The 12506-nt window shown below is 39.5% G+C and overlaps 1 protein-coding gene across 1 annotated transcript in view; it reads right to left on the minus strand.

Annotated features, from left to right (window-relative positions):
• Nucleotides 1-642: 642 nt before the first annotated feature.
• SLC38A6 (solute carrier family 38 member 6) overlaps nt 643-12506 on the minus strand; it is a 38066-nt gene continuing 26202 nt past the window's right edge. Inside the window, exons 9-16 of the mRNA XM_036384930.2 lie at nt 11420-11485; nt 11169-11222; nt 9563-9642; nt 8800-8900; nt 6723-6847; nt 5711-5855; nt 5496-5590; nt 643-4419 (exon numbers count right to left, since the gene is read on the minus strand). Coding sequence (XP_036240823.1) covers nt 4339-4419; nt 5496-5590; nt 5711-5855; nt 6723-6847; nt 8800-8900; nt 9563-9642; nt 11169-11222; nt 11420-11485 — 747 coding nt within the window. The 3' untranslated portion in view covers nt 643-4338. The remainder of the gene's footprint in view (nt 4420-5495; nt 5591-5710; nt 5856-6722; nt 6848-8799; nt 8901-9562; nt 9643-11168; nt 11223-11419; nt 11486-12506) is intronic.

Genomic DNA, 12506 nt, shown 5'->3' on the forward strand with positions numbered 1-12506 from the left:
AGTTTTTCACCCCATTATGCACTGCCAGGCCAGCTGCTCACCCTTTCCCCCCATCCCAGAGGCAGTGCTGGCACAGAGCTGTGAAATAAACTTTGAAAAACACTGAATTCATCCTTGTAAGAGAAAGCATTTTGATAGCCCTACAAGCTTCCACTCTGTGGGTTTAATTTCCTGAATAAAACTGACATTTTCAAAAGCTCTAAAAATCACGCACACGTGTGGGTCAGTTCTGTTCATGGTAAGCTCCTACCTGGCAAGTGGTTGTAGCTAAACCACCAGTAAGTTTGGGTTAGATGCATTCACTTCCAGCTAAGAGACACTGAGATTAGTTACATTTGTTGACTTCCAATCTCCTGATTCTTAAAGAACACCAGCCTCTGAAATAAATTCTGCTGGCTCCTGCTCACAGGGGGGACCAGATCAGCACAGAAGAGGCAGGTTTGCTGTCCATGAAGCAGTACCTGGGAGGACAGTAACTGCATTGCTCATTTTTTGCATCCTGGTGTTCTGGAGAGCACAGTCCAAAGAGTAAAATCCATTGCCTGGAAGCAGATTGGCCTGGGAGGGGCAGTTGGGAACATTTCAGGATGTGCTGCAGAACATCACCTGCAAAACAGAGCGGGGATCACACACACAGCTGTGTAGAGTGTAAACTGTTCTTTATTTTTTGCATTTTTTTGGAACATGCCCTGGCTGTTCCACAGTGACTCTGAGGCAAAGAGAACTCAGAACAGAAAATCTGTTGTACAATACACAGGGCAATTTCTACATCCAGATCATTAATAATTTCTTTTGGGAATTCCATTTCCACAGGAAGCATGGCTGGATGAACACTACTGAAGCACACAAATACCAAGACCACCACCACAAACTGCAGGAATTGCACAGCACTTTTACAACACTGAAAATTCTCTCCCACTGGCAGTAAGAGTAAACATGTCCAAAGGTTTCTTTGTATGGAGAGCAGCTGCAATGAATGGTTTCAACACCAAAATCAACTGGAAAACAACAATTTCAGGTGAAGTGTTAAATTAAATCTAACTAAGGAGTTCCACAATAATCCTAGTTTTGAGCTCTGCTGTTTAGCAGCCTCCTTCCTGCCATGCTGGTTACAAAAACCATTCTTCACACCCAGCTTACCACAGTCCAGCTGAAACTTGAGCAGCCTCCAAATGGACAAGGAATGGAAATAGGAGAAAAAGAGAAAATAAATCAAAGGCAACCAATTAATTTTCATCTCTCACATTGTTCTTCCTGCTCAACCAGGGAAAAGGAACCTTTCCAAGTGAGTTCAGAAATGCTGTGTGGGTCCCTTCATTCATTCCTGTCAAGTCTTCAGTGAAGAAGGTTGGAAAATGCTGATGACAGGCAATAAAGTAGAATCACTGAAATTCATAAATCTGGAAATTTGGAAGAAAAAAAATCTGTATGCAAGAATAATGAAGAAAATATTTGTCAGCATTTAAATGAACTGAGAGTTCCACACTGGAGGCCTCTTCTGCTCAAAAACTTCATGGAAGTGCACAATTGTAGAAAAACCCTTGAGAGACACAATGCACAGCACAGCTGTGGGAGGTCAGAAGGATAAATTACTCTGGTTTTTCATTGTGGACAACACTCATATCTTCTAAATTTGGGAACAGAAATTATTTTTCTGCTCCTCCATATTTTAAGTTCAGAAACTCAGAAGTAGCAGCATTTCTAGTTCTTTTTCAGATGAAAGGTATCAGGCATTCTGTAAACCCCTGTGCTCTTCTTTCTGCAGCCAAAATGTATTAACAGAGCTCAGCAGAGCTGTGAATTGCTTCCATTCATCCTCATCAACTTCACACACTGCAATTCATCACTCCAAAGTCTACCTTTCAGGACAGTCAGTCAGCAGCCAGGCTAGTTAGGATAATACCCAAGGATTAAAACAATACTGTAGTGATTTCTGCAGCACTAAGGAATCCCCTGTAAAATTAACACTGGATCTCAGGAATTTTCTCAGTCATATTTTCAAGAGGATGCACACAAACCAAACTGCCCCAGGGCAAGAGAGCAGTACAGTGCATGAGACTCAGCTTTTTCAGGGAGAGGAGGGAAGAGCAAAAGCTCAGCAAAGCTTTGCCAACTTTCTGTGCCCTCACAGATAATCTAAATATTCAGATTTAAGCATTACTGTCTAGAGTTTAAAATAAAAGTGACTGCAGTAATGACCTACCAGTACTACTCAACAGTATGCTACAAGAGCAGATAATAAATGAGAAACTATTTCCATAAAATTTCTAATAAATACACTCCCTAAATTCTAGTATCTGAAAAAAATCCCTGAGTTCATTCTCATCAATGTAAGGTCTCCTGTTTTCCAAGGAAGGTTTGGGTTCAGTCAGACAGAAAATCACTTCCTGATGTACAGCTGTCAGTGCTGACTCAAGGTACACTTTTACAAGGTATATATTTAGTTTTCTACAACAGTGCCAGAGATTCCATGAGCATCTGCATCCCTGCAGTGCAACAAAGCCCAAGAGACTCAGCCATCAAAGGGCAGCCACAGGCAGGAAGGCAGCTGCACCTGCTTAGCAGGAGTTTGAATTGGAAGAATAAAAGCAAATTCACTTTTTAGACAGATAATGTCGTATCTTGTGGTCACCTTGGTTGTCTGCTGGGTAAACATGTGGCAGGAGCCACTGCCAGTGCCACAGGAGGAGCTGGGAACTCCTGGCCAAGTGTGGATTTGCTGTTTCTGGTACTGCCAAACTATTACAGGCTTCACCTGGACTCAAGAAACCTCTGCTAGAAACTTTGTTAGAAAAAGAACTGCAGTCCTTTGCAGGGATCTTTTTCTTTGGGATCCTACCAAAATCTCTGAGTTAGCTCCCCGGCCTCACCACATGTATTTATTTTTATATTAAACTCCTAGGGAGAAGGATACCTCCAAGCAAAAAGGATTTCTGAAGCAGCACTAACCTGCACCACCTGGGTGCCTTCAGGCCATCCATCAAAAATGATGGAAAAGTAACTCCTGCACCCTGAGAGAGCCAAGTGATCTGCTGGCAGGAAAAATAAGGACTAGAGAAGGTGACTCCAGCTCTGCTATTTGCTGTTCCTCCCCTTTAGACAGGACAGGATCTATCAGCTTTTGATTCCTTAGGGCATGAAACCTCTGAGGAGATAAGGCCACTTTAGGGCCATCAGATCCCACCTGAGAGAAGGAAATGCTAAAAACCTGCCCATGGTCTCAGCCACTGCTTTCAATCTACTAAAATGAGGAACTTTTCTTGTGGGTACCCAATATCATCTCCAACAAAGCCCAGCTGGTGTTGGAAATTACATTCGTATTCAGGGGGCTAAAAAATAAAATAAGGAATTATAAAAGACTACATGGAAGTTCACAGACATCTGAGGTAAAATTAGGGTTCCATAAAAGTAAACTTTCCCTTTCCCAAACAGAGGCAGATTGTGATCTTTTAAGCCCAAATCTTCTCTGAAACACCAAAGAACATAAAATATAGAAACACTTTAGTTCAAACCTGAAAGATTCGTAAAAATGGGTATAAGAGAGAAAAAGAGGAGAGTCTTTCACTTGGAGGAATACTGAGGTACTTTGAGTACCATTCAAAAGTAGATATTAATTGAAAAATGTCTATTATTAACTGCAAAATGAAAACACCAAAATGAAATGCTACTAAAAGCTATTATGCTTGATGGGCAGAATCTGCTAATTTAAAAATTAATCAGGATGATTCAAGTGTGCTGACAGAGAAAAACTGTATTTTAAAAAACAATTAACAAATATTATCATGACATGCCCATTAAACTGAGCTAAGGCAGTTGGTCTCTGGATCCATCTTAGGATAAATTAGGGTAAACACTTGGAATCAGCAAGTTCTTAATGTGAACTGGCTGAAATTTTGGATATTAGTCAAGCAACAGGAATCTTTCAAGGATTAGGACAATGTGCACTATCCTATGTGCACAAATCACATTCTGCACAAAAAGGCTGATGTAATGTCTGTTCACCTTGTTTTGAAAGGACAAGTTATTTCAAGTGTCTGTTTTGTTCACCATGTGCCCTAAACCATTTTTGCATTGCAGAAACTTTCAAGACCTTTTAACCTGTCCTTACTACCTCATCAAAAACTCATATTTTAGGCAAAGATGCATTGTCCAGTAACTGAAGAGTGACTGAAGATTAAAGAAGGACCATCAGTAATGGAGGTGAAAAGAGCATTACTTCATCCTTGGCAGCTTTGGTCAGTGTTCCTTTGGGATGTGCAGCACTCAGTGCAGCAGTGTTGGCATCTCTCTGCTCCTTGCTGTCCTCCTGGAGCTCAGTTCAGACAGGGTCAATAGCTCTTATTGATCAACCCAATTGAAAATGATTAGAACCAAACTGAGAAGGCCAACACAAATGCCAAAAATAACCAAGGCACATGCCTGTGAAGAAAGAAAAGCAAAAATTAATGCCATGAAAGTCCACAAGAACAGGTACAAATAGTGTCTTTTAAAATAATCTGTAATGTTTCAAATTATTCAGTCTTCAAACACAAAGAATCTGCTTAGTGGGAAACTAAACCAAGCCTGGCATAGTTTCCCTGGGAACTCCTGGAGCAGTCACACTATCCAGCTGCACAAAAAATAATTTGCCCTTTACAACTCTAAAGAAATGGAGAAACTAATTGGTATTTTACTCAAAATACAATTAAAATGACAATGGATTTTTTACATTTTTGACGAGCCAGATGATGATAAAACCACAGTTCAAGAGACTGCAGCTTGCTGATTTATAACAGGTTCCCAAATCTGCTGGAACTAGTCATGACTTTAGATGGTCAGAGGGCATCATTATTAGATTTTCTTTCAGATTCCCTGTTTTGTCAATACAAGACCAGCTCCATGAATCATAAGAATGGCAGAAAAACTATGTATAAACATTTTGTCAGCATTTTGGCCACTCTGCTGAGCAGTGGTTAAATGAAGACAGACAGTTACAGTGCAAAAAGCAGGCTCCTGCACAAATTCCAGCCCAGAACTTAACCTACTACAACAAAAGAGAAACCACAAAGAGGAGAGAAAAAAAACCAAACAAAAAGGAAGAGAACCAAAAAAAAAGAGATGTTTTTGCAAAGTCTTTTATAGAAAACAAGAACAAAAGCTGTCCCACTTAAATGCAATTTAGCTTTGTCCCAACTGCTCAGACAACAGAGTAACAGGTAAAAACTGAGCAGAAGCTGGATTAAAAGTCAACATCTGAAAACTATAGGGAAAAGCACATATCAGACCAATTGCCCAGTACATGGACACACTGCTTGCCAAAAAACTCTGCTGAAGAAGGAGTTTCAGACAGACCAGAGCTACCAGGAAGGATGAAATAAAATACGAAGAGATTTTGTGAGCTGCAATGAAAACAAGAGCTTTGCCCCTCGGATTGTGTGCTCCACTGTGTATTAAAATGCATTTAAAATGAGCCTGTTTAAATATTATTAGTGCAGATGAGAAAACAGAAAACATACCCCAAGTTTCTGTGGTGATATAAAGTCCTCTCTGTTAAGTTTAAGATAAAATAGTCCAGGATATACAAAAAGCAAACATGTTGATGTGGTTGAACCTTTAATAAACAGAAAGTAAGATTTTGTTTATAGAAAACTGAAGTACATTGCAGAATCATATACTGAATTTCTCGAAGTTAAAATAAAACCCAAGAAATCCAACCACCACAAGAACTTACCAACTACTCCAAATACATTTTTTATGTCTGGCACATACATTGCAAACAGAACAACAACTGCATTCAGTGTTAAGGTGACAAGGATATGGCAAATCCAGGACCCAGGAAGATGAGAGAAAAATACCATCAACACAGCTTTCCTTGCCTAGACAATAAAAGACAAACATTGTGTGGGTAAATACATAAATATGCACACACATTTTTTGATCTTACCTCAATTTCATAACTTTAAGAATTGCATCATTCCAGATGTGAAAGAACATTTTAAAAATCAAAATGCCAGAAGATTAGTAACAGTTTAATGCTTTATCTCTCTGTAGTGTAGAATGTGATTTATTACTGTATTAAAGCAAGATTTATCACATGGTCATTAGTCTTAAGAAATGACTGGTCCCTCCCTTTTTTGCAGGGACAAAAGAAGGCCTGGGGGATGGTCTTTGTTTCTTTGAAAATGCCTGGTAGCAAATGTCAGCATGTTGTCAACTGATACATAATCTATACAGTGCTTCCATACACAGAGTTTTGCCTGCACAGTTTTTGGTCCTAAAAGAATGAATTTTCAATTCTACCACAGTATTGATAAGCTAAACTAGGGGTTTTTTTTGGTGAAATAGGTCTATATGTGTTTTTAATTTACAATCAAATTGAGTTTCAAGTACAAGTGTGTTTGTGTGTGGGTGCGTGCATGTAGAAAGGAAAAACCAAGTCAGCAAAACTCAATTTAAGAGGGAAAAAAAAATCTAAATAAACTTTAGAAGTTCTGAATTCTCTAAATTAAAAACAATGCTGTGGGCTAGTTTTAATCTGAAATCTGTCTCAAGAGCACAAATTAGCTTAGTGGTTAGTTGTTATTTTGGAGCTTTCATGGAACATATGCAAATATGTGGTCTTTGATCAATTACTTGACAAGTGAATAAGATACACAAGACTAGATGTGACTCAAGAATTGCAGTCTGCAAAACATTAGTGACCAGTGCTCAGTGCCAGCTCCAGAGCTCTCAGGAATACTCACTGGGAAATGGATCAGAGGGACTGTCAGGAGCACAGCAAACAGAATGGCTGCTCTCACAGTCATGACGATGGTATCGTGGGGCAGGTACCTGGAGTAACCTTGCAGCAGCTCAGAGTCCACCTTGTCTGAAAACAAAACAAATTAATTGCTTTGGTAATCACTGGAAAGCTAAGGTAATTAGGGTGACATTCCAATGGATCCATCTGCTTGAGGGATGCAGATAGACTGGCATTACTGATACACTAGGAGGCAAAATCTTCAGGGAAATTAAAAATTTCAGGAGGCAATGCCAGGCAGAGCCTCTGCTGAAGCCAAAGATACCTAAAGAAAAGACAACAAATGTGAAGGAGACAGCATTAAAAAAAAGAGGAAATTTAAACAGCAAAAGTCAGAGCACTGAGAGTAGTCTGCTACCCTGATTTTTTTTTTTTTTAAATCCTAACTCTGCTTTTTTGGACTTCAGAATAGACTGAAATTTTCAAAGTCTGGTCACCCTGTGAAGTTTCAAATTCACAGAAAACAGAAGAAACCATCTGAACCACAGAGAGATGAAACATTCCTCATTTCAAAGAGGGAACTGTTCTTTTGTTTCCAATTTAAAATAAAATGTTTTACATTTTCTCAGACTGGTGTTTTAGGAACAGGGAACAGACTTTCTCTGTTTAAAGAAGTAAGTTAATTAAACAAGACAACCAAAAAGTGAAAAGAAGCTTGCAAGGGGAAAAAACCAAACCAAACAAACAACAAGTCTCTTACAGACATCCACTCTTGATTCCAGCATTTCAGGCTCCTGAGTCTTAAAGTTACTTCAGGAAATCAAGTCTGCAGAAAACCCAAAGCATTCCCACTGAAACAGACTGAGAGGTGAAGGCAGGATCTGGTCCCAAAGAAATCATGGCAGTAAAGGTAACAGGAACTGGGATGGCTTCCAGGACTATTTTTTCCCTCTTTTTTTTCCCCTTCTTGTTAAGATTTTCATCTGGACAGATGCCCTGCACTGCCTACTGAACCTTTCTGAGTGGCACTTAAATTTATATTCTCCAGCAAACTTCATGGAGACAGCCAGCAAATAGCAGCACTGGCCAATAGGCCATCAGGGCCTTCAAGACTCCCCAGAGAACTTTTCTAAGGTTTCTGGATATCTAGGGAATATTTTCAGACATGCTTATACTTAGGGGTAAAAGACACAGAAGTTCCTAAAAATCTGGAATTATTAGATGCTGAAAGCCAATATTCTTGGTGCTTTGTCAGACACCATCTGATCCCTAGGATCAAGAATTATGAAACACTTGAAAGGAGAGGAAATCCTCATCAGAACTTTCATTTACTGCCTTACAGTCTCCTGTAAGAATTTTTATCCATTCCAATCATTGAAGATTAGCATGTGAATAAGAGTTTTCAGAAGACATCAGAAGGATCCTCATGGATGACTGTTATGCATTCATGTGACAGCATTGGTCTGAAACTACAACAGAATCAGCAAGTAGAGGAAATTCAACAAACCAGTTGTGTTATCACTGCTGTATGAAATAGACCCTCACCTACTTCTGCCAGGCCTGTGATGGACCTTTAAAAAAAGCCACTGTGTAGATAAGGGGTCTGAAATCTTTCTGAAGTATAAGAATGCCAGACAGAAAAAATAATCTATGTTTAAACTCTACTGAAAATCTGTACCCAGAAGTATTTAGAAATCCAAATGTAATCAAATTGGTACTGCAGCACACTGTCACCTAAACTCTACAGCAAATGAAAATTTGTGTAGAATTTGGTAGAGCAAGTGTGATACCCCACCCACTCTTCTGATTGATAATAAAAAGGTACAGTTACTTCATCAAATATCAACAACATTTCTAAGAAATGTGCTCTTCTTGGTTCAGTTAATGTATCAAACAAACACATTTCTGGCTTAGGAACCAGAAGTTTTCCATGTGCTGGAAAACCCAGCTCAAAGCCTATCCTTTTGAATGTTTAAAATCTGAGGGTTCAGGTGTACTAATGCCTGAAGCATTCCAGGCAGAAGACATTTATCTTTCATCATTAACTTTTGTTCTAAGGAATACCTGAAGAATACACTTACCATAAAATGTCAGGTACCCAAAGAGAGCAGATATGAAGTAAATTAGGAAACTCAGCCCAATTCCTGTGACAGTTACATTCTGCATTCTCCTTTTGGACGGACTAAAATGGAGAAAGAAAAGGAAATCAGTGTTGTTTTATCAGTATTTGGGATGATTAAACACAGCACAATCTATACAGTACCTTGCATTTCATAAGGAAGTTTTGGCCTAATTTAAGGCCACTGAGGATTTGCTGAACTCTGTGCTGTCACTGATATTTAGGGGATTTTAAAGTATTTTTAGTCTGGTAATTAAAAGGGCACTTTTCAAGCAGACAATTAACACTGTCCCCATCTTGTCTGGAATTTAGACTTCCCAGTGTCTCTTTTAAATGAAAATTGGGATTTACCAGGCTGGCACCTGTTCAGAGCCAGGAACAGAATCTGTGTAAAAACCATCACTGGATCAGATATGGCCAAATGCAGATTCAGTTTTAGCCAGAAAAGTTGACTATTAAAGTACCTCAGCAAATGACCTTTTTTTTCTCCTGATTGTCCAGGGCAGGACAGTATCCTGACACTGATGATGGAACCACATTTGCTACTTTTCATTCCTCTAAGAGAGAAAAAGCCAGGACAGACTAAAACTGTACACTTCCTGAAACCATGAAAGCTCCTTATTCTGCAGTGAATTCTGCACTGACCTAAAAATAAAAAATACTCAGGGAAAGTACTAAAAAAATGTTATCATTCTCTTTTAATATTGCATCTGTTCATACATTACCTTTGGAGCTCACAATAGATTGGCAAGACTGAGGTATGGCACAGAAAAGAGAAGGCCATAGTTGGTATTGCATAAGCACTCTGAAAGAGAAAGAAAACATCTTGTAAGTTGTTTGCTGTTACTGCTGGCTGGAAAAATATCTGTATGAACTCAGAATTCAGTTCAAGTGTTGGAAGTCAGTGGAAATATCTCCAGATGAATGCTCTGAGATAAATCTCCACAAGATACAAATGGTGTCTCTAATCAGTCCACAAAAATTCAACCTTTTCAAGTCATGTCAGTTCAAGTGGACAGAGCTCAGTTTCATCATCAGGAGAAGTCATGCTGCCTATAAGCCAAAACTGGAAGATTTTCTTTTTTGACTATACTGAAGCCAAGTACTTAGGTAGAAAGGGCAGGATGTGTCCCAGAGCCAGTGTATCACTTGTGAAATTCTCTAAGAAGTTTTCCAAATTCTAATATCCATGGCTAACTGCAAATTACTGATTCCTTCACCCTGACCTCACTATTTGATTACTCCTTCAGAAAAATTTGGATAAAACATAAAATATAACAGAAAATATTAACAGGAAATATAACATGCTTTGGCATCTGAAGTTTTAAGACAGTTATGTAATTAAAGATGCAACTACACAATTAGTGGTGTCTTATTCCAAAAATTTGTAATAAAAGAGATGAATCATCTAGTACAGCTTACTGCAATTGCCAAGCAGAATAAGCTGTAACAAACACTTTTGTGCTGAAATAATCAGGCCCATGCTGGTTAAGATATGCCACTTTCTATTGATAAAGCTAATTTTAAAAAAGAAGGAAGATGAGTCCCAAGAGTCTTCAAAGCAAAAAAGGCCAGAATCTCACATTAGATGTTTCTGGTCAAAGCACCATTTCTTCTTTGATCTACAGACAACATTTGTCTGATGTTTGCATTGCCCAAGTTTGTTTTTTTTTTCCTTTCCTTTTTCTTGGGAGGGTAGGGTGCACTTTTGTTTTTTCAGAGAGATGCAGCCACATCCCTCCTAGATCTCACTACAGGGCTATCCCAGATTTTTCCCTTTTTCCCTTCCTCTTCACCCCCCAGAGACCAGGGCTCTACATGACACCTCCTCTCCTGCAAGCCTTGATGGGTGGTTACATGATTTAAATGCCATGTTAATTAACAAATACCAGAGCTGGCACCCAATGAGATGCACAAGATTGCATCAGGCCTGAAGGATCAGCTTCAGGTGAGAAAAAACTAAGGTTGATTTCAGGAAAGCTGCTCTACCCTGCCAGGAACTAAGAGCACACAGCCAAGCAGCACCAACTTTCAGCTGAGGGCTTGATCTGATTGCATGATGAGGCTGACCACTGCTTCAGCTGTTATACTTTCTTCTTTGGTCATATTTCCAAAATATTTTCATAAATGCTAACTTGGACAATCAGCCTTCATACAAAAAAAAAAAAAAAAAAGTGAGACTGGATAGCACTTGGCAGCAGGTACAGAAAATATTTCAGCAGCCCATAACGAGTTTTACACAAGGACAGCTTACCCTGGGTAAGCTTTAAACCCCAATTTTTTTAATACCACCACCCCCCTTTAAGTTTTTGTATTGTTAATAGAGATTACCTCTTTTGAAAGATGAAAGAGCTTTGCTTTACAATCCCCAGTAGAATTTGAAACCTGTAAAACATAAATGCAAAAAAAAAAAAAGGCATAATGAAAGAATAAGCCCAAACCACAGACATGAAACTTTTCAGATTCTGTGATGATTAATAAAAGAAGGAATTTAAATTGCAAGCTATTCTGAAAGTGTTAATGTAAAAAAAGCATTACAGTTTACTAATAAAATTAGAACTTCAAACCAACATGCACTTTACCTGTAAAGTCTCTATGGCACTGCTCAGAGGGAGAGGACAAGGAATGGACCATTTTTTAATCACAACCTGCAGAGACAGCATATTTCATGCATGAATGATATCCTAAAAATCAGTTTTCAATTTGGATACACATAGCAGAAGTATCAGCCTGCTGGAACACCCAGCAGGGAGCTCCACCCCCAGTAAATCACCAGGCCTGCCTGGCAGCCAGGCCACCAGAAGGAGACTGGCCAGAAAAGCCTGTCAGTGCCACTCCATGCAGCTGCTCACCCTGCACAGCTGGCAGCCTCATGGCCAGGGAGCTGGGGCACTATTGTAAATCAAAGGGCACAGAGAATGATGCATTTGACTTTATCATCAGAAGGCTATTTTATCCTATTCTATGTACATTGTATTTAAACTGAATTTGCTATGCACTTACTCTTGCTTACAACTGCTCACACTGCACTCATCTCTCATTCTCTTGTGACAGTCTCACACACACACACACACACATTTCTTGGCCCTGATAGGCCAAGGGAACAAAACATCTTCACTTTGGGTAAACTATCTCTATATTACATTCTACTTTAACATAACACAAGCACAGCAAGCTTTGTGTTTTCCTTCTTCTCTGCTTGTCTCACAGCTTCTCTCTGTTCAAAAATCATGTGAATGCTACAGGGCACTGCAATGGGCTCTGCCACGAGCTGGAATCCAAGCAGACTCCCAGCCCTGCTCCCTGGGCTGCACAGCAAGGGCCTCCCAGGCAGGATTGCTGCTGTGTTAGAGCCCAGCCTGCACCCACAGCACACGAGCCCTCAAGAGAGATAGAGCAGAGCCTAGGGCTCATCTTGAAAGGCAGAAACATATGGTTTGGACTAGAAAGCAAAGGAAAAAACAATAAATGCAATTATTGTCCCAGAATGTCATTGGGCCTTCAGCTACACCCTGCTGGTTTAGGGACTGCCAAGTAACAGGGCTGAAAATCAAAGGGAAATTAAGAAATGTTACCTCCTTTTTCAGGAGCCCAGTTTAAAATGATAGTTGCATTGCTCTCCTCACCCTAATTAATTTCCTATTGTAGATGCCTGGCTGGAGAGGTTAT

Source organism: Molothrus ater, chromosome 6, assembly GCF_012460135.2.
Source record: "Molothrus ater isolate BHLD 08-10-18 breed brown headed cowbird chromosome 6, BPBGC_Mater_1.1, whole genome shotgun sequence".
Classification (NCBI taxonomy): Eukaryota; Metazoa; Chordata; class Aves; order Passeriformes; family Icteridae; genus Molothrus; species Molothrus ater.